This window comes from Ceratotherium simum, chromosome 21 (assembly GCF_057802395.1).
Source record: "Ceratotherium simum simum isolate JZ-2026a chromosome 21, ASM5780239v1, whole genome shotgun sequence".
Taxonomy (NCBI): Eukaryota; Metazoa; Chordata; class Mammalia; order Perissodactyla; family Rhinocerotidae; genus Ceratotherium; species Ceratotherium simum.
Genome location: NC_141920.1, coordinates 2,174,060 through 2,191,539, shown reverse-complemented (window position 1 = coordinate 2,191,539; position 17,480 = coordinate 2,174,060). Strand labels below are relative to the sequence as shown.

The window sequence follows — 17,480 nt, the reverse complement described above, 5'->3', positions numbered from 1 at the left end:
CCCTTCCCTAGAGGCGGCTGGTGTCAAACAGCACACGACGCTCCTGCGCGGCTTTCCTTGTGCGGGGGGCCTTGCTCTAAGAAGGAGAAATAACAGGAAGTAAGCCTCAGGAAGAATATCGTTCACTTCACAAGTGAAATTCTGCACATTTTGTTTGTTTGTTTGTTTGGTAAGCAGCTTCAAACCCCCACAAGGCAAAATTATTTTTGTTTTATGCAATTCATATTCTTGAGATGTACTCATGTATTTATCCTTTATATAAACATTCATACACACATACACACACATATACACATACATGTGCACACACATACACACTAATACACATACACACATATACACATACATGTGTGCACAGATACACACTAATACACATACACGTACACATACACACACATACACATACATGAACACACTAATACACATACACGCACACACATACATGCACACACATATATACATACATGCACACACATACACACTAATACACATACACGCACACATACACATACATGCACGCACACATACACACGCACACATGCACACATATACACATACATGCACACACACATACACACTAATACACATACACACACACATACACACACACTCACATCACTCCTTGTACCATTCTGCATTTCTGAGCTGTCCTCTGGGATCATTTTCCTTCTGCCTGAAAAACACCCCAGTATTTCCTTTAGAGTGGGTCTCCAGGTGATGAATTACCTCTTTTTCAGTTGTCTAAATATGCCTTCATTTCACTTTTATTTTTAGAATGTTTTCTCACTGAACATAGAGTTTGAGGTTGTCCATTATTTGCTTTCAGCACTCTCTTCTGTTCCGCTGTTTCCTGGCTTCCATTATTTCTAGGAAGAAGTCGGCTTCAAGTCTTATTATTGCTCCATTAAGCTTTAGGTCTTTTGAGAACTTCTGTAGCTGCTTGTAAAATGTTTATCTTGGGCTTTCAGCAGCCTCCCTGTGATATGACTGGCTGTGACTTTCCTTGTATTGTCTTGCTTAGGGTTGACAGTGCTTCTTGGATCTGTGGCTTGATATCTTTTATTGGTTCTGGAAATTCTTCAGCCGTTCTCTCTCCAAACATTGCTTCTGCCCCTTTCTTTCTCTCCAGTCCTCTGGGACTCCAGTTACACGTGAGGGACACGTGAAAGTCAAATGTTTCTCACTCACTTTTCTGTATTGCTCTGGTCTGGATATTTTCTTTTGACATATCTTCCAACTCATTAACTCTCTCTTTTGTTTTATTTATTCTACTGTTAAACCCATTCAAGTTCTTAATTTTAGTTACTTTTCAAATATGAGTTTTCCATTCTATTATTTTTTTGTAATTTCCACTTCTCTGACAGAATTTTCTATCCTACGCTTTTAATTCCTTGAACATATTAAGGTAAGAGGTGTTTATTGTTGCCTCTGCATCTAATTACTCTGGTGTCCGACTCTCCTATGCGTCTGGGTATTGTCTGTTTTTTCTCTTTGTTTTCTGTCGGGTTTTGTCTTCTTGTGTGCCTAGTTAATTAAATGTTGTACCTTGTGTATGAAAAATTGTAGAGATAATTTGAAGCTACATAGGATATTATCTTCCTCCATAGAGGATTTACTTTTGCCTGGCAGGGGACACTAATAGTCTCAGGTCATCTTAACCTAAGTTACCTTATTTAGAGAGTGCTTCTACCTGTTAGGACTATTTATTTCCAGTTCACCCTCACTCCTAAGTGCTGCACTTCAGGGCCTCACCCAAAAACTACAGGGCTTTCCAGGGATCCTCCTCAGCAAGCCCTAAGCTCAGACTTTTTTTTACCCCCATTCCTGTAAGTCTGTTGAAGAGCACAGCTCTTCAGCTATCAGCAGCCAGTTCTGGAATCAGCAAATGTCTTGAGAGAAAAGGTGGCCCCAGATATCGAGTTCTCCTTTTCTGCCCCAGAAATCTGTGCTGCTTGGTAGATCTCTAGGGCCTTTAAACGGATGTTTTTATTTTACATTTTGTCTAGCTTTTCTAGTTTTCCTGGGGAGGAAGATTGATTTAAAACAACATAGTCCACCATTTGCTTAAAAATTGAACTTCCTGGATTTCTTTTAAATACTTAGTACACTGGGGAAATTCCACTGATAATTAAATGCATTAAAATTGGGTTTACACACAACTCTTTGAGAATATATTCATTGCATGAGGTAAGGTGGGTGTATTTGGAGAACGTTTTTCTAGGGCTCTCAAAACACAGAAGTTCTCTATTTTTCCCCTAGAAGTCTCTTAATAAAGATGTGTTGAAGGAGTGAATGTCCCAATGGGTGCAACATCCTCTTGGTCTGGTTATCACCAATTCTCTACAAAATCCAATGAATGGATTAACCTTCTTACACCCACCCTCACCCCCAATCCTCCTGACTGCCTGCAGTCTCTTTTCTCTGCATGTCTTAAAAATGCAAACTTGATCACATCACTCCCCTGATGAAAATACAGTACTGGCTTCCCAGTGATCTTAGAATAAAGTCCAGAATCCTCCCAGGGGCCCAGCCCATCTCCCACCCCATCACATGCCCTCCCTCCTCTCTGTCCCTCAAGCGTGCAGAGCTCTTCTCTGCCCAGGGCCTCTGCCTGTCTGCTCAGAGTCCTCCTCCCCTCCCCACCCTCTGCCTCTCAGAGATGCCTCTCCTGCTTCCTCTGCAGTCCCCTTCTCCCCTAGTTAGTCGACACATTCATTCATGCGTGCTTGCATGCATTCTTCATTCCCTGCAAAGCTCTTATCACAGCTTGCCATGATCTCTTCCCCTACCTCCCTGAGCACAGAGCCTGGGGTCTGCACATAGCAAGTGCTTAGTCAATAACTGTGGGGTGAGTATCCCCATACAATGGAATATTATTCAGCCATAAAAAGGAAGGAACCTTGAGAACATTAGGCTCAGTGAAAGAAGTCAGACACAAAAGGCCACAGGCTATGATTCTGTTTGTGTGACGTGTTCAGAAGAGGCAAATCCATAGAAACAGAAAGTAGATTAGTGGTTGCCAGGGGCTAGGGGAGGGGGGATGGTGAGTAACTTCCAACGGATACAGATTTCTTTGGGGGTGATGAAAATGTTCCGGAATGACATACTGGTGATAGTTGTACAACTTTGTCAATATACTAAAACCCAGTGACTTGTACACTTTAAAAGGGTGAGTTGTATGGTATGTGAACTATATTTCAATAGAAGTACATATATGTGTGGAGTGAACAAATGGGTGTGTGGGGCTGTGGCCTGGTGCTCACCGGCCTTTCTCTCCCACAGTGCTCAGCCCCTGCCCTGGCTGGGACTTCTCGTCTTTAGAGTGTGGAAAGTCTGATCCCGAATATATTATATATATTCCTCTCTGTGCATGAGAATATAGAACATACACCCTGTAAATAGATTTCCACCGTCCTCCCTCTGTTTGCTTTCCTCTCTGTTTTCATAAAATGCACGGCCTTGAGAATTTTTTATTTCATAAAAGATGAAATCTGAAGCAGACTCCTGGCCAGACGCACCCACAGGCCCACCCTGTGCACGGTGGGACTGGATTCGGAAGGCAGGAGGGCCCGCTTTGCGCACACGTTCGCCCAGTGACAGGGCAGTGGTAGGATTTGCAGGACTTCTTGCAGATCACGCGTCATCTACCACTGTCTCCAGCTCCCGGCACAGTGCTGCACAGAGTCGGGGCCCAGTAGGGTCTGATGAATAAGCCCCCACCCACCACTCACCTTGGATCCCCACAGGGCTCGGTCCTCCGAGCAGCACAACTCTCAACCCCAAGCCCAGTTAAGCCTCAGTTTAAGCCAACAACCCCCGAGAAACGATCCAGTGGAGGATGGCACCCACACTCCCTGCACCCCTGTGGGCCCTGGACAGCGTGCCGTTCCCAACCTGGGAACGAGGAACACGCAGACCAGGACAGGGCCCCACGCCCAAGCCTCCAGTGGCAGGCACAGGGCGGGGAGCTTGTGGCAGTCAGAACTCTGGGTTGCAAGTGACAAAAACTCAAACTAAACTGGCATAAGGCAAAAAGGACATACATTGGCTCAGGTATGCAAAAAGTCTACGAGGTACCTTCCCCTCAATCTTGCTGTGAACCTAACACTGCTCTAAAAAAAATAAAGTTTTAATTTTAAAAAAGGTCTATAGGTAACAGCTTCAAGTACAGTTTGATCCAGGGGCTGCCTAGTGAGAAGTTGTCACCTAAGCCCCTCTTGGCTTTGTTTCCTCTGAGATAGCCCTGTCCCTTAGTCTCCTTATTTGTGGCCACGAATAAGCACAGCCCCCAACGTTACTCACTGACCCAGCCAAATCCAGCGGCAGGGACAGCATGCTTGTTTCCCAGAAACCCCAACAAATGCCTCCTCCTCTATCATCAGCTCTGACTGGGTAAGGTGTCTATCACTGAACCGATCACTGTGTCAGGAGGAGGGATGATCTGACCAGGGCCTCCCAAGTGGGTGCTGCTCTCAGAGGTGGGGGAGGGGCCAGTGTCCCCTGCAGACCTCAACCCTAGAGCGCGGTTGGGGAAACAGAGGCACTGAGCTGAGGGAGGGCGTGGGCAGCTCACACAACCCCTCGGCTCTGAAATGCGGGTGGTCACATGTCCCTCACACACCCCCAAGTTTGCCCATCTGACTCCATGTCCACATGCCCAGCCTCCCTCTAAGGGGGCTCTTCCAAGCTTGTTTCCAGGTGTCCTCCTCGAGCACTTATTGCGCACCTTCTGCACACCCAGCCCTGTGCCAGGCCCTGTTGCCTTCCTGTGTGCGAGTCCCCACCGTGCTGCCCTCCACGTGGGGCCGGCCGAGCCTCGGCAAACACCGACAGCCGGGGCCTCGACCTGTGTGGCTCAAGGGAAAGAGCCCTGGGTCTGGAATTGGAAGAGCTGGCTCCAGGCCTGGTTCTGCTGCCCCTGCTGTTCCTCCCCTCCCGGCCTCAGTCCTCCTCCATCCGAGAAAGGAGGAGGACACAGCAGATGACCTCAAAGGGACCTCGAGCCCTGGAAGAGGCCCTCCAGGGGCTCTGTATGGGGGAGGGAGCAGAGCTGCTTTCTAACACCACCTCTGGCGCCTGGCGGGCGTGCGGCACAGCGCGGGAGGAAGTGCAGTTACCTCCAGGTCGCAGAGATCTGTGACCAACTGGTGATGTCTGCCCTGGGCGTGTGGGGGGGCAGCAGCATATATGACAGATCATTTCCATCTGAACTGCTTTCTCCGTTCCAGGCACCTACGTGATGACAGTCACAGCCAACGATGCTGACGACAGCACCACAGCCAACGGGATGGTGCGGTACCGAATCGTGACCCAGACCCCACAAAGCCCATCCCAGAACATGTTCACCATCAACAGTGAGACAGGGGACATCGTGACAGTGGCTGCTGGCCTGGACCGAGAGGTGAGGCGAGCGCCGTGGGACTGGAGAGCGCAGCCTGGCCTCTGCGGCCTGTGGGGGAGATGCTGCCCCCAGCCCTGGCTGTGTCACCCGAGATCTCTGGTCCATGAAGGACATCAGAGCTCCGGGGCGAGCCTCTCCAATGGGGCACAGTTACGAAGGAAGCGGGAGGCTGGCCCCAGGACGTCCATGTCCTGTCCTTCTGGGGGGAGAAAGTCTCGGCAAGCAGATCCTAAGCCTCACCACCAGGCCTCGGGGCAAGTCCCTGATCTGGTCCCGCGTGAGCCTTCCAGAGCAGCTCCTGCTGGCCTGTGCGGTGGGGAGGGGTGGAGGGCTCAGAAAAGCAGGGGCAAACCTCCGTGGTTCTTGGGTGCAGCCACAGCAGGGCTCCAGGGCTGGGGGGGGTTTGACCACCCTTGGGAACCTGCACACCCACACCTGACCCTGGCATCTGCATGGTGGGCCATCCCGCCAAAGCCCGTTGTGAACCCTTCCGTGACAAAGTGGGGCACATGGAAGGGGCAGCACTTTCCACTCAGGCCAGGAATAATCAGAGCCAAATTGACTTCTTTGATGCTGGGAACTATGACTTCCCACCTCCACACCCCAACGAGGCTGCTACATCCACCTTTGTTTTATCCACCTTCCTCCACCCCATCATGTGGACCCGAGTGCCCACCCCACCCAGAGCCAGACCCCAGAAAGAGGCGCCTTGGGAGCAGGTGGGACAGGGTGGGCTTGCTCCTGCCGCCGGGGGTGACACTTTCCTACCGAGTCGAGGGGCGTCTCCAGGCACGGGGCCACGTGTTCCCATCTGGACAGATGACACCGTCCCAGTCACCTGCCTTGGGGCCCGGGAAGATTAATCAGCAGCTCCTGGCTGACAGCCCCCAGCCAGCAGCACTAAGTCCCCCCGGCTCCTCAGACAAGTGTCGCCTCCTTGTCCCGCCTCCAGGCCTCGCTCTCTGGCCTCCTGTTTGCTCTGTGTCCAGAGGCCAGCACATCCCAGACATACTTCCCCCACTAAAGCATTTGGCTCACAGGACCCAGGAGGAGCCCCTTGCCGAACTCAGAGCAAACAGGGCTCAGATGCTCACGGGGGATGGGGCTTGTGTGCGGAGCCTGCAGCAGCTGCTGCCAGGCAGCGCTCATCTTGGTGGCCTCTGACTCCTCCTCCCTGAAAACGCTGCGGCCTCATCCTCCGAGTCTGGGGGACCCCACCTCGAGCTGGGGCCACGCTGTACTGTGGGCTTGCTAAGAGTTGCTTTGCAGGGTCGAGGCTGACAAGGAAGTGGCAGGTTCTCCCTTCACAGACTGAGTCCCCACGTCTGGTGATCTTGGCAGGTTTGGAGAGCTGAGGGGACTCCAAATGCCTGAGTCCAGACCTCAGACTCGGCAGACCTGCCAAGACTTGTCTCGCCATGTCGTCACCGCCTGTGCCTTCTGAGTCAATACATGCCAGGTTGTAGCACACCCCGCCCCTGGAAGGGCATGAGGTGATGGGGTGGGGCAGAGAGGCCACGTGAAAGATAATTCATGCAGTCTCGTGGCTCAGCGGGAGGCAAGGTGGCTCCCAGGTCAGCATGGGCTCGGGACTCAGTGGAGCAGGGCCCTCGCCAACTGCGTGGCCGGGGGCACATTAGAGGACGTCTCTGAGCACCAGCCACAGTGCCCTCTACCTGTGAAACGGGCACAGCATCGCTGGCCTCGTGGGCGCGTGCAGGGATTGGAGGCATGGGGTAGGCGGCAGGGCGAGACCTGGCAGAGAGGGTGTGCAGGGGGCCGTGGTCGCACAATTTAAACACATTTTCTCGGACTGACGTTGGTGGAGCTGTGCGATGGGGGAGGTGGGCCAGAACCCGGCACTCAGAGTGTGCCTCGGGCAGTCCCAGCGCCTCCATCTCGTGCACTGGAGGACCCCTCCAGGCGCCCCACCCTCCAGTGACTGAGAGAGGTGCCTGCTCGGCCTGGACAAGGCCCCGCCATCGGGGATCAGGGCGAGGAGCTGCAGTCCCAGAGCCCGCTGCTCTTAGTGGGGGAGGTGGTCCCGTGGGCCGTGATGGTACCACCACATGGGGAGGGCCATTGGCGAGGCAAACCAGACACCATCCCCTGTCTCCCCTCCGCCTGGGGTCCCCCACCGGCCCTGGGGATGGAGGGCAGCCCCTTTGCCACCCAGAGACCTTGAGCAGGTAGTTCTCCACGCTGTCGCCACAGCCAGGGGTTTTCACGCCTTTGGGGAGAGCAGCATAGTAGGACTGGGGCCTGTGCATGCATGCACACACTCACACACACTCCTGCACACACACATGTCCTTCTCCACAGACAGCTTGGGAAGCATTGCTCCAAGGAAACTCCTGTCTGAGGTCCGCAGTCAAGGCTGAGCTCCTGCACGGCGACCCCTGACCAGGAACAAATGCCCCGTTTGCTCATTTAGAGGTGCTGGGTGAGGCGCAGGGGAAGTGGAGCTGGTTAGATGGGTGGCTGCCTCCCAGGGCCAGGGAGAGTGGGGAGCAGAATCTAAACGGATATGCTGCAGCAGACCGCATGTGTACGCGGTGGATTACATGTGTATGTGGTGGCCCACGTGTGTATGTAGTGGATTACGTGTGTATGCGGTGGACCGCATGTGTATGTGGTGGACCGCGTGTGTATGTAGTGGATTATGTGTGTATGCCGTGGACTGCATGTGTATACAGTGGATTGCATGCAGAAAGTGTCACTGTGGGCAGATAAGATCACTCTAACTATGGAGAAATCAAGGGAGGCTTCTCAGAGGAGGTGGCCTTGCTCTGCTCCTTGAAGGCTGGTAGAATCGATCATATTCTCTGCTCTTTGGGACTAATGACCTGCACCCGCTGTTTCTGAATGCTGCATATCACACATTTAACTTGTCTCAAGACAGATGCCACTCAGCAGATTCCTTCATTCAATCAACAACTTTCACTGAGTCCCTACTGTGTGCTAGAAACTGCCGTGGCTGCTGGGAAATAGCGGTGAACAGGGCAAGCAGTGTCCCTGCACGTGTGGGGCTCACTTTGCAGGAGAGAGAAACGGGCAAGGGAAAAAATCACCGGCTAAGTGAATAAATTGAGGAGGTGGCGTGGGTGATGAAGAGATAGACAGCATCGTGTGCGGTCCCTGGAGGGCGGGGAGGGGAGGGCCTACCCCATCCCTGTCTCTGGGAGGGTGTCGTACAAGTTTCCCAGGGCTGTCATCACAAAGGACCACAGGCTGGGGGCTTAAAACAAGAAGTTGATTCCCTCTTTGTCCTCAGTGGATACAGAGGGGCAAGCAGGCTGCAGGCAGGAAGTCTCGCTCCTGAGCTCCCCCCGGCCCCACCCTGGGTCCCCCAGTGTCCCTCTGCTCCGTGTATGAAGGGGCTGCCCCTCCCCTCAAGCCCCACAGAGACGCAGGTGTCCACCAGGTAACCTGAGGCCAGGGGAGGCCCACCGCTCACCTTGCAGTTCTTGGGCTACAGCTCAGTGCTCAGCCTGCGGGGAGCGGCCAGGTGGCAGGAGGGAGATGGGGCGGGCGCAGGCCCTGCGTCTCAGAAGTCCCCGGGCTGCATCCTCTCAGCCGGGCTCTGCGAGCTCCTCTGAGGTTTCTGTGCAGGCAGCTCTGCCTGCCCCTGCCCTCGGCTGCCTCGTCTGTGCACTCCCCTTCCCCCCACCAACCCCAGCCGTCCTCCGGCCAGCCCAGCAGGGCAGAGGGGCAAGGGCTCCCGCTTGGGGCGCATCCGTCTCCCACGGGCAGATTCCCGCCCCCTGCCCGGCAAAGCCTTGTGTCCCTCGGCCGTCGCTAACGAGAGCTTCTGCTCAATATTTGATGAGCGTGGACTTCCGGCAGGAACCGGAGAGGCGGGAGGGCCGTGCTGCCCACGAGCCGCAGAGTCCAGCGGCTCAGCTGTCATGGTCTCTATTTGAGATAATAAGCAGCCCGGCTGCACAGCCCTGCCGGGAGCTCTGGCTGGCGGTGTCGGGCCTTCTAGAAGGAAAGAGGCGTTCCAGGGGCCTCTGTCTAGAGGAGAAAGGGGCACCATCCAGAGGACCCTTCTGGAAGGCTGCAGAGGAGGGAGAGGCCTCCCAAACCTCAGAAAGCTCAGAGAAGCTGCTGGTTCTTAAGAACACAGGGCCCAGCTCTGGATACCCAGCCGCAGTTTCCCCAAGCTAGCTTTGCTGTGTTCGGGGGAGCAGGGGGCTGTTTCTGGTTTTAATTTATTTGTGAACAATCAGGCAGGTATTGGAGGCAGGGAGGGACGGAGGACAGACCGCCAGCCCCCACTAAGAGCGGTCATGGGAGGAATAACTGCCAGCATTTCGTGAGCATTCCTGGCCATTTTTTTCCACTCTTTTAGCAAACACGTGCTGAGCGCCTGCTGAGGGGGCCCGCCCTAGACACAGGCAGCTCAGGGAGCCGCAGGGAGCTCAGTACGGGCCAGGCACTGTGCACTACAAATTATCACGTTTTAACCCACGCAGCAGCCCTGGGAGGAAAATTCTAGTAACGATGTTTCTTTCCAGATGTGAAAGGTGAGACTGCAGTGGCTCTTCATTGGCGGGGTCTCAGGGTTGCCAGGTCGCGGAGCTCAAGAGAGGCTCTGCCCCATGGTCCTGGCCCTCCCCCTGTGCGGGCTATAAACTCAGCCGCCCGCGGAGCCCAGGAGGTCAGCAGGGGAGTGGGGGTGGTGCGAGAGGCCCAGGAGGGTCTGCCCACTCCAGCCATACTGGAGCAGACAGCAGGGAAGGCTTCCCGTGCGAAATTTTTTTTAAATCCCATGCAAGGCAAATGGAACACATCTGTGGGTGGGTCAGCCTCGGGGCTCCCCGTGGGTTCCCCCAGCTCCTTCCGTAACGGCCAGCGCTTTTAGTCACAAGGAAGCTGAGTTTTCCTGTCTCAGAAGTGGGACCCGCCAGGTTGCCTGGGGTGAGGGTATGCGGCCCTGAAGCGGAGGAAGGCATCAGTAACGTCACCTGCTGACCCTCCGCCCAGCACCGCCCGGCTCCTCCCTAGGGGACCCCTGGGAGAGGCTCAGAGCCCAGCAAGCTGCTGGGTCCACCTGCCGGATCAAACACAGGTGCCCAGTCAGGTCTGGGCTTCAGACAAACAGCAAATCATTTAAGCCTAAGTGTCACAAGTACTGCAGGGGACACACTAAAAACGACTCGATGTGTGTCTGACGTTCAGGTTTAACTGGGTGGTGCCTACTCTCGTTGGCTCCATCTGGCAGCCCCGCCCCGAGGTAGCCTGCCGCCTGCCTGGCACCCCTGCTCTGGGCCCGGGGTGGGGGCAGAGCTGGCTGGGGTCAGCCTGGGCACCTCTCGGAGAAGCCGGCCCGTTCCTGCGCCTCCCTCCTCCACGGCGCCGCGGGGACACCTGACGGAGGTGCGACTGGAGAGGTGCTGACGGGCGACAAGGTCCCCGAGAGCCGGGCTCTGCAGATCAGGGAGACAGGACAGGCAAGGAGACGTGATATCGGGGCCCCGCCAGGTCCCATCAGCGTGACTGGCACGGTGCCTTCTGGGACTGTCGCTGTGACACGACACGCACCCTGCAGTGGAGCTGTCCGCGCTCACGGCCATCAAAGAGGCCCTTCCCTGAAAATGAACCCGAGCGCCGGCTCTGCAGCTGCACAGAGAGCTCTCGGCGCGCCTGCCTCTGAGGACTCCTCTGGTTCCCTGCTGCCTGGAGGACCTGAGATAGCCCATCGGGCCAGGGACTGTCAGCGCACCCTCCCTGAAGGGAACAGCGGCAGAGCCAGTCAGTCCTGCTGGAAAAGTCTCCCTCCTCGGGCTGCCAGGCCTGGCTCCATGGCCCCAGCAGCCAGTCCCTGCCCACCCCTGCCCTGTCCCCACTGCCATCCCCTCCGCACCGGGCACTTGTTCCTTCTGCTACGGGAGGGAGTGACCTTCCCAGTAAATGGCGTTGGGGAGATTTGGGCTCATCTTGGAGGACTTGATTCATTAGCCCCCGACAAAAACATCTGAGCAAGACGCCCGGGGTGACTCCTTGTACCCAGGGTGTTTAGCAGGGAGGGCATCCTTCAACAGACACAGGCGAGGGGCACCAGACGGGGGCCGAGGATTGCTTGCTCAGGGCCGGCAAGAGACTGACCGACAACTCTCCACCCCGAAGCCCGTGAACTCTTGACCCCACCATGACCCTCCACTCCCAGTCTCTGGTCACTCTGCACTCCTGATTAATGGCCTGCTATCTCACTTGGAGCAAAACCCAGCGTCTTCCCCTCAACCCCAAGGCCCTAGGAGTGAGCCCCCACCCACTGCTCTGCCCCCCGCTCCATCCCCCGCTCAGCCCTGTGCCCTCTGCCTGGCACACACCAGGCTCACTGTCGCCCCCTGTGCTCTCTGGCCTCATTCTCCAGCTCCCTGCTCCACGCACCCTCCTCAGAGAGCCCGCCCTGCACGCCATCTGGAGCAGCCCCAGCCCCCCAGAGCCCTGCCCGCTCTTCACCCATGTGCTCGGTAGAGCCCCTCCCTACATGTCCTGGGTAGTGAGGCACCTGCCTGCTCTCGGGACCAGGGGAAGCCCTGCCCATATCCCCTGTCGTTTGGCGTGAAGCCCTGCCCCCAAGTCCCCACCCTCTCCCTGACCTCATCCTCAGACACTTACAGCAGACCTGGTGGGTCCAGAGCCCCACACTTTGTCAGGGTCTTGATTGCCACAAAGTCATCCTCCAGAAAAGCTGCTCCGGCGGTGGCGGAGAGCCCGTGCACCCGAGTAGAGACCGCCCACCCGGGGACCCTCCTGTCCCGTCCACGCCCTGCACTGCCATGTCCCCGTGCACTGCGCCCTTGCTGTGCACTTGGCCGCCCGGCACAGGCTCGGACCCGCTCCCGGCACAGGATGGACCAGGAAGTTCTCTGGAGCCCAGCCCCTGCCCCTTGTTCTCAGAAACACTGAAAACGCACCAGCTTGAACGTCACTCGGCCCCCACATCCCAGCTACATGGGAAGGAAACAGCTCAGAGGTGTCGTTCTGGACAGCGCACGGGCTGTGCTTCGTGTCCCCCCGCCTCCTCTGCCTCTCGCCCCATCCCGCCCAGGGAGGCTTGGGCCTCTCCTTTGGGGCAGCTGCCTTGAGGGTCTGCTGAGCCCGTCATGGGCCCCTCGCCAGCTCCCCCACCCCACCCAAAGCAGGTGGTTTCTGAATCTTATGCAGGTCAAGTGAAATAATTAAACATAAGCTGTCTGCACTAATTAGCACGTCCGCAGACCATGGGCTGCCATTATCCTGAGACAGCTGTGGACACTCCTCCCACCACTTTCGCCTGGGGTGGCGAGGCCTCATCTCTGGAAAGGGAAGGTGTCTGGAGAGACGCACCCCCAGACAGAGGGAGCGTGGGGGAGTCTGGAGACCAGGAAGCATGGAGGAAGGAGCCAGCGCCTAAGGATGCGCCCGGCACCATAGCTCCTCAGCGCCCGTGCCCGTGGTCCCCCCCGTTGTGTCTAGCTTCTGTTCCAATTGCGCTGAGGATTGGCCCCCCCACCTTCTCATGCCCCACCCACCCACGCAGACTTCTGTCTCTTCCTCTCTCCAGCCTCGGACACGCGGGGCCCTCTCCTGTCCCAGCTCTCCGAGGCCCCGGTTCTCCGTGTCTTCTCAACAGATGTCATCTCCTCAGGGAGGCCTCCCTGACCCCTGAGGGCAGGACCTGCCTCTCCCTCCCTCCCTCCTCCACTGAACTGGGTTTCTTCACAGCCCATCGCAGGAGAAACTGCGTGTGGACTTGCCGGCTCCTTTACTGCGAGGTCCCCCTCCTGACACAGCATCGTAGGGCAGGCCCGGGCCCGGTCAGGCACCGCTGACTGCCCAGCGCTCGGCCCGTGCCTGGTGCATAGTAGCTGCTCCAGCAGTGTTGAGAGGTCAGGTGGGTGGACACGAGGAAGGCAGGACTCACAGAGGGACAGCCCCATGGCAAAATGGGAAATGCAGCAAAGTTGTCACACCCCTCCGCCCTGAGCCCCTCAGAGCTGCGGCCCACACACCCCATCTCTGCCGCTCCCTGACTGACCAGGCCTTGGGTCTGTGTGACCCCATCTGGGTCTATCAAGTGGAAGTACTGTTACCCCAACTGAAGCTCCAAGACATCAGATACTCGTCTTAGCTGTTTTGTTCCACAGCTTGTCAGTGCTCCAGCCCAGGCCCCCAACTCTCAGAACCTTTCCTCTGGACTGCTGTAGTCCGTGAAATAGCAGATCCAAATTTTATATCAAAATTTGGTATAAACTTGAGAATGGCTGATAGAGGTGGACAAGGTGGCATTTGGACTTCATCAGAGAGCAGAGCCTGAAGCTAGAAAAGGGACAGTCCAAGGTCGACCGTGAGACACCAGCTCTCAGTTAAGATCTGGGGTGCTGTGCGTCTTGCCTTGGGGAGCTTACGCCACACAAGCAGAGAGCTCTCATCTCAGACACGAGATTCCTGTCGCCGTCACAGTGTTCACGTGGGCCTCAGATGACGTCCACTCGGCGGACAAGCACGCAGGGGAGCGTTTCCAAATGAGGCGCAGACCCACATCTTTAGCTCCCCATCCACGCCGAATCCCTCTTGCCACAACACAAAGACCAGGAGGGCTCTTCTCGCCAGAAATAATTCTGGCATCCTTGCCCGTGGAGCCGAAGACGGGGATGGATTGCTGGGAGGGACGGCTATGTTTTCAGCTTATATTTTAGGAACGAGTACATGGTATTTCCCAGGCCAAAAAATATATATAGGCAACATCTGTGGATTCCCTTCACAGCTAAAAATATTAAAAGCCCCAGAAGCAGTCAGTGGGGGTGCAGGCTCTGGGCGTCAGACCCAGGGAGGGGACAGGAGGGGCTCGGAGCCCACGCAGCCCTTGGGTTTCCCCGCTGGCCTAGCCCACCCCACAGGAGGGACACCCCCTGGCCTCCCTGGGGGGGCTCCCATGAGAAGGATCAAGCCCGGCCTCCCACCCGAAGCGTAGCGTCAGCTCCCCTCCTGCCCCCGCAGACGTGGCGGCTCCAAGTGAGAGCCTGCGGCCTGGCCACTCAGAGACCAATGAGGACGGCCCGTTGCTGGACCACCCCCCAGTCCAGGAACCAAGCAGAGGCCCTGTCCCCCTTGCCCTGAGCTGCCTGGGGCCCTGGCCTCCCGCCGAGCCCCCTCCTGGCCCACAAGCAGACCCAGAGCAGGTCCCACCCTGATCACTGCTGTATACAACCTCGGGAATGAACGAGTGTAGTTTGCGCTTTATGGATGGGGGTGAGGTGCAGAGAGGGGAGGTAACTTGCCCAAAGTCACACAGCGAGGAAGGGATACAGCTGGGATTTGAACGCTCTGAGCCCTCGCTCTCAGCCTGCGCCAGGCTGCCCCTCAATTAAGGGGGATAGGGGGTATGCCATGTGAAATTCCGCCTGCAGGAGTGGCCTTTCCAAGATCTGAGCCCCAGGCCTCCTCCTCTCCCTCTCTCCCTCTCTCCCTCCCTCTCTCGCATCCTCTCTCCCATCTTCTCTCTCTCTCCCTCTCTCTCTCAATCTCAAAACGGAAGATTAACGTCTCGTAACACTTGCTACAGATGCCCTAGCTCCAAACTGAGCCCAGAATTGAAGAGGGAACGCTCTCCCGCCCTGTGAGTCAGTGTTACTTTACGCCACGCCAGTGCTCCCCAGAGACTGTCCTAAGTACCTTGGGGCTTCCATGTCAGGGTCAGACCATCCATGGACCCCCAAACTGACCTTGAAGTAGCTGGTGGAAAGGAAACCCGGCAGCCGAGTGTGCGAGTGACACTATCCTGGGGAAGAAAGGACACTTTCATGTCATGTGCACAGGCCCCTTTGCCAGCTCCCCGGCCTCCCGCCATCACAGGCAGTGTCCCCACAAGGAAGCACATGATCCGTGGGGCAGTGGCCAGTGTCCTCAGCTCTAGTGAAGGACGAAGAGAGACACAGGGGAGGGTCCGAGAGAAGGCTCAGGCCCCAGGGCTCAGGTCACATGAGGTTGAGAGGAGGGTGCAGCATGGACGGCTGAGCTGGAGGCACAGGTGGCCCAGAAGGACCTGGGACCAGAGAGACGGTGGCCTGGGGCTGGGCGCGGAGCAGTGGGGTGGGCAGCAGGGTGCAAGCAGGGGCCCCTCAGCATCCAGCCGATGCGGACGGAGAAGAGAGGGCAGGAGAAGGGGTGTTCACTGAGCACATGGTGTGAACCGGGCACCCCCATTACTAACGGCACTAAAGCCAGACCCAGCAAGGTGCTGATGGCCAGGACCCCCCACTGCATTGTCCACTTTCTGTCCCCACTACCCCTGAGCCACTCCCGGTGGGTGGGACGCCTCTGGCTGGCAGGGGGCCAGGCTGCCTTGTGCCAGAAACAGACCCACAGGGCCTTGGCTGCTGCATATGGGGACGAGGACAGGGTTGGGGTCCTGAGGCTCCTGAAAGCTGGAACCCAGACTCCTATGTCCCTTCCATGTGGTTTCCTCCAGCGGACGGAGCCATCCCACCTGCTCCCCTTGGAGAAGCCGCTTCTCGGCACAAACAGGACACGTTCTCCTTGGGCCGATCTCTGGTCGAAGGGGCCATGGGACGTGCCATGCGAGGGCCCTCTTTCGTCTTTAGCGGCTCCTGCCCGGTGGGGATCAGAGCCACAGCGAGGACCAGCCAGCTGCAGGGGCACGGGGGCCTCTGTCCAGCTGAGGCCGCTGTGAGCGCGGCCTGTCTCGATGCTGCAGTTTATGGAGTGACCTGGGGGTCGCGGTGACCTCTAATTTGTGACTTGGTGCCCTGGCAGGTGGCCAGGGAGACACAGGCCTCCGGGCTCTGCCTGCTTCACTTTGGCTGCTCGAGGAGAGGTGGCAGGTGGCCGTCTTCCTCCTCCCCACAGTGTCCACCTTTGCCTTCAAGGAGAGGAAATGGAAGTTTCCAAAAGACGCCGTGGGGCTGGCTGAGGGGAAGGAGCGCTTATCCCTCCTTCTGATTCATTGTTTCCAGCTTGGGTTCGAGCTTCGTGTCCCTAGCTGCCCCGCTCTTCCCCCACTGGCCTCCCGGGGGAAGTCTGAACAATGGTCCGTAGTTGACAGCTGGACACCCCCGGTCTGGGCTGCTCAGTGGCAAACAATAAAACAAGGGCGCCCGCCAGCACCTCTGTCTCCAGGCGTTCATAACACCAGCAGAGGCCGCCAGCAGGGGTGAGAGACCCGAAGCGACTTGCCAGCCCCCTGCCCAGCCAAGCGCCCCCTTGTGCCCATCTGGCCAGTGACACGGCCTCTGCACTCGGCCCGCTGGGCCCCAGGAGCCAATTCCCGTCTTGGCCCGAGCTTCCGCCTGTTGGGAAGGTGGCAGATTGAGACCATTTCTCCACGAGACCCAGCTTGTCTCCTTTTGACTGGACATGTACCCAACCATGCTGGAAAGGCCACAGCAACAGGGCCTCTTCTTCTTTCTCTGTAAGAATATTGACCCCTCACCCCCTCTCTGGGAACTGCAACGTGTTTGGGGGAAAACACCGCAAACGCTTCTTTTCAGCACCAGCTTCCTGTCTGCAGAGTAAGTCATCTTTAGGAAGGGGGAGTCCACACACGTAATTGCCGCCGTGTCTAATTAGGCAGCACCATGTAAATTGAGGCTTTCTACATGATTAAAATGTCAGGAGAGACTCCGATAAGACACGGCAGTTCAAGTGTCTCTTGTGTGCCTCGTCGCAGACGCCCCTCCTGCCAATCCCAGTCATCTGCCTTGCTTCCTGATTAGAATATTCATGCCTGATAAGGCGGGGAGCACGGGTCCCGCTCTGGAGGTGACAGTGGGCTTCTGTTCTGAGTGCTGAGCAGCGTAATTAGTCTGCGCCACCTCTGTTCTCAGACCCACGCCCACGTCCTCCTCAATGAGGTTCTCTCTGTGATCAGGAACTCCATCCGATCCCCCGTCCTCCTGCGCGAGGACTGTCGGCTGCCCACATTCAGCAACTTGAAATTTCGTCGAGAACAAGGGCAGGCCAAATTAATTATCTCGAGGTGTTACAGGAGTTTTAGGAAAGTACAACCAACGCCTTCCTATATTTCTGCAAGATTCTCCACCCTACGTTGTGGTCACGTGAAGAGATT

General features: G+C 56.6%; 1 protein-coding gene across 1 annotated transcript in view; it reads left to right on the top strand.

The window, feature by feature from the left end:
• CDH4 (cadherin 4) overlaps nucleotides 1–17,480 on the top strand; it is a 635,132-nt gene that overhangs the window by 567,160 nt on the left and 50,492 nt on the right. Inside the window, exon 7 of the mRNA XM_087445045.1 lies at nucleotides 5,229–5,401. Within this exon, the coding sequence (XP_087301171.1) occupies nucleotides 5,229–5,401 (173 nt within the window). The remainder of the gene's footprint in view (nucleotides 1–5,228; nucleotides 5,402–17,480) is intronic.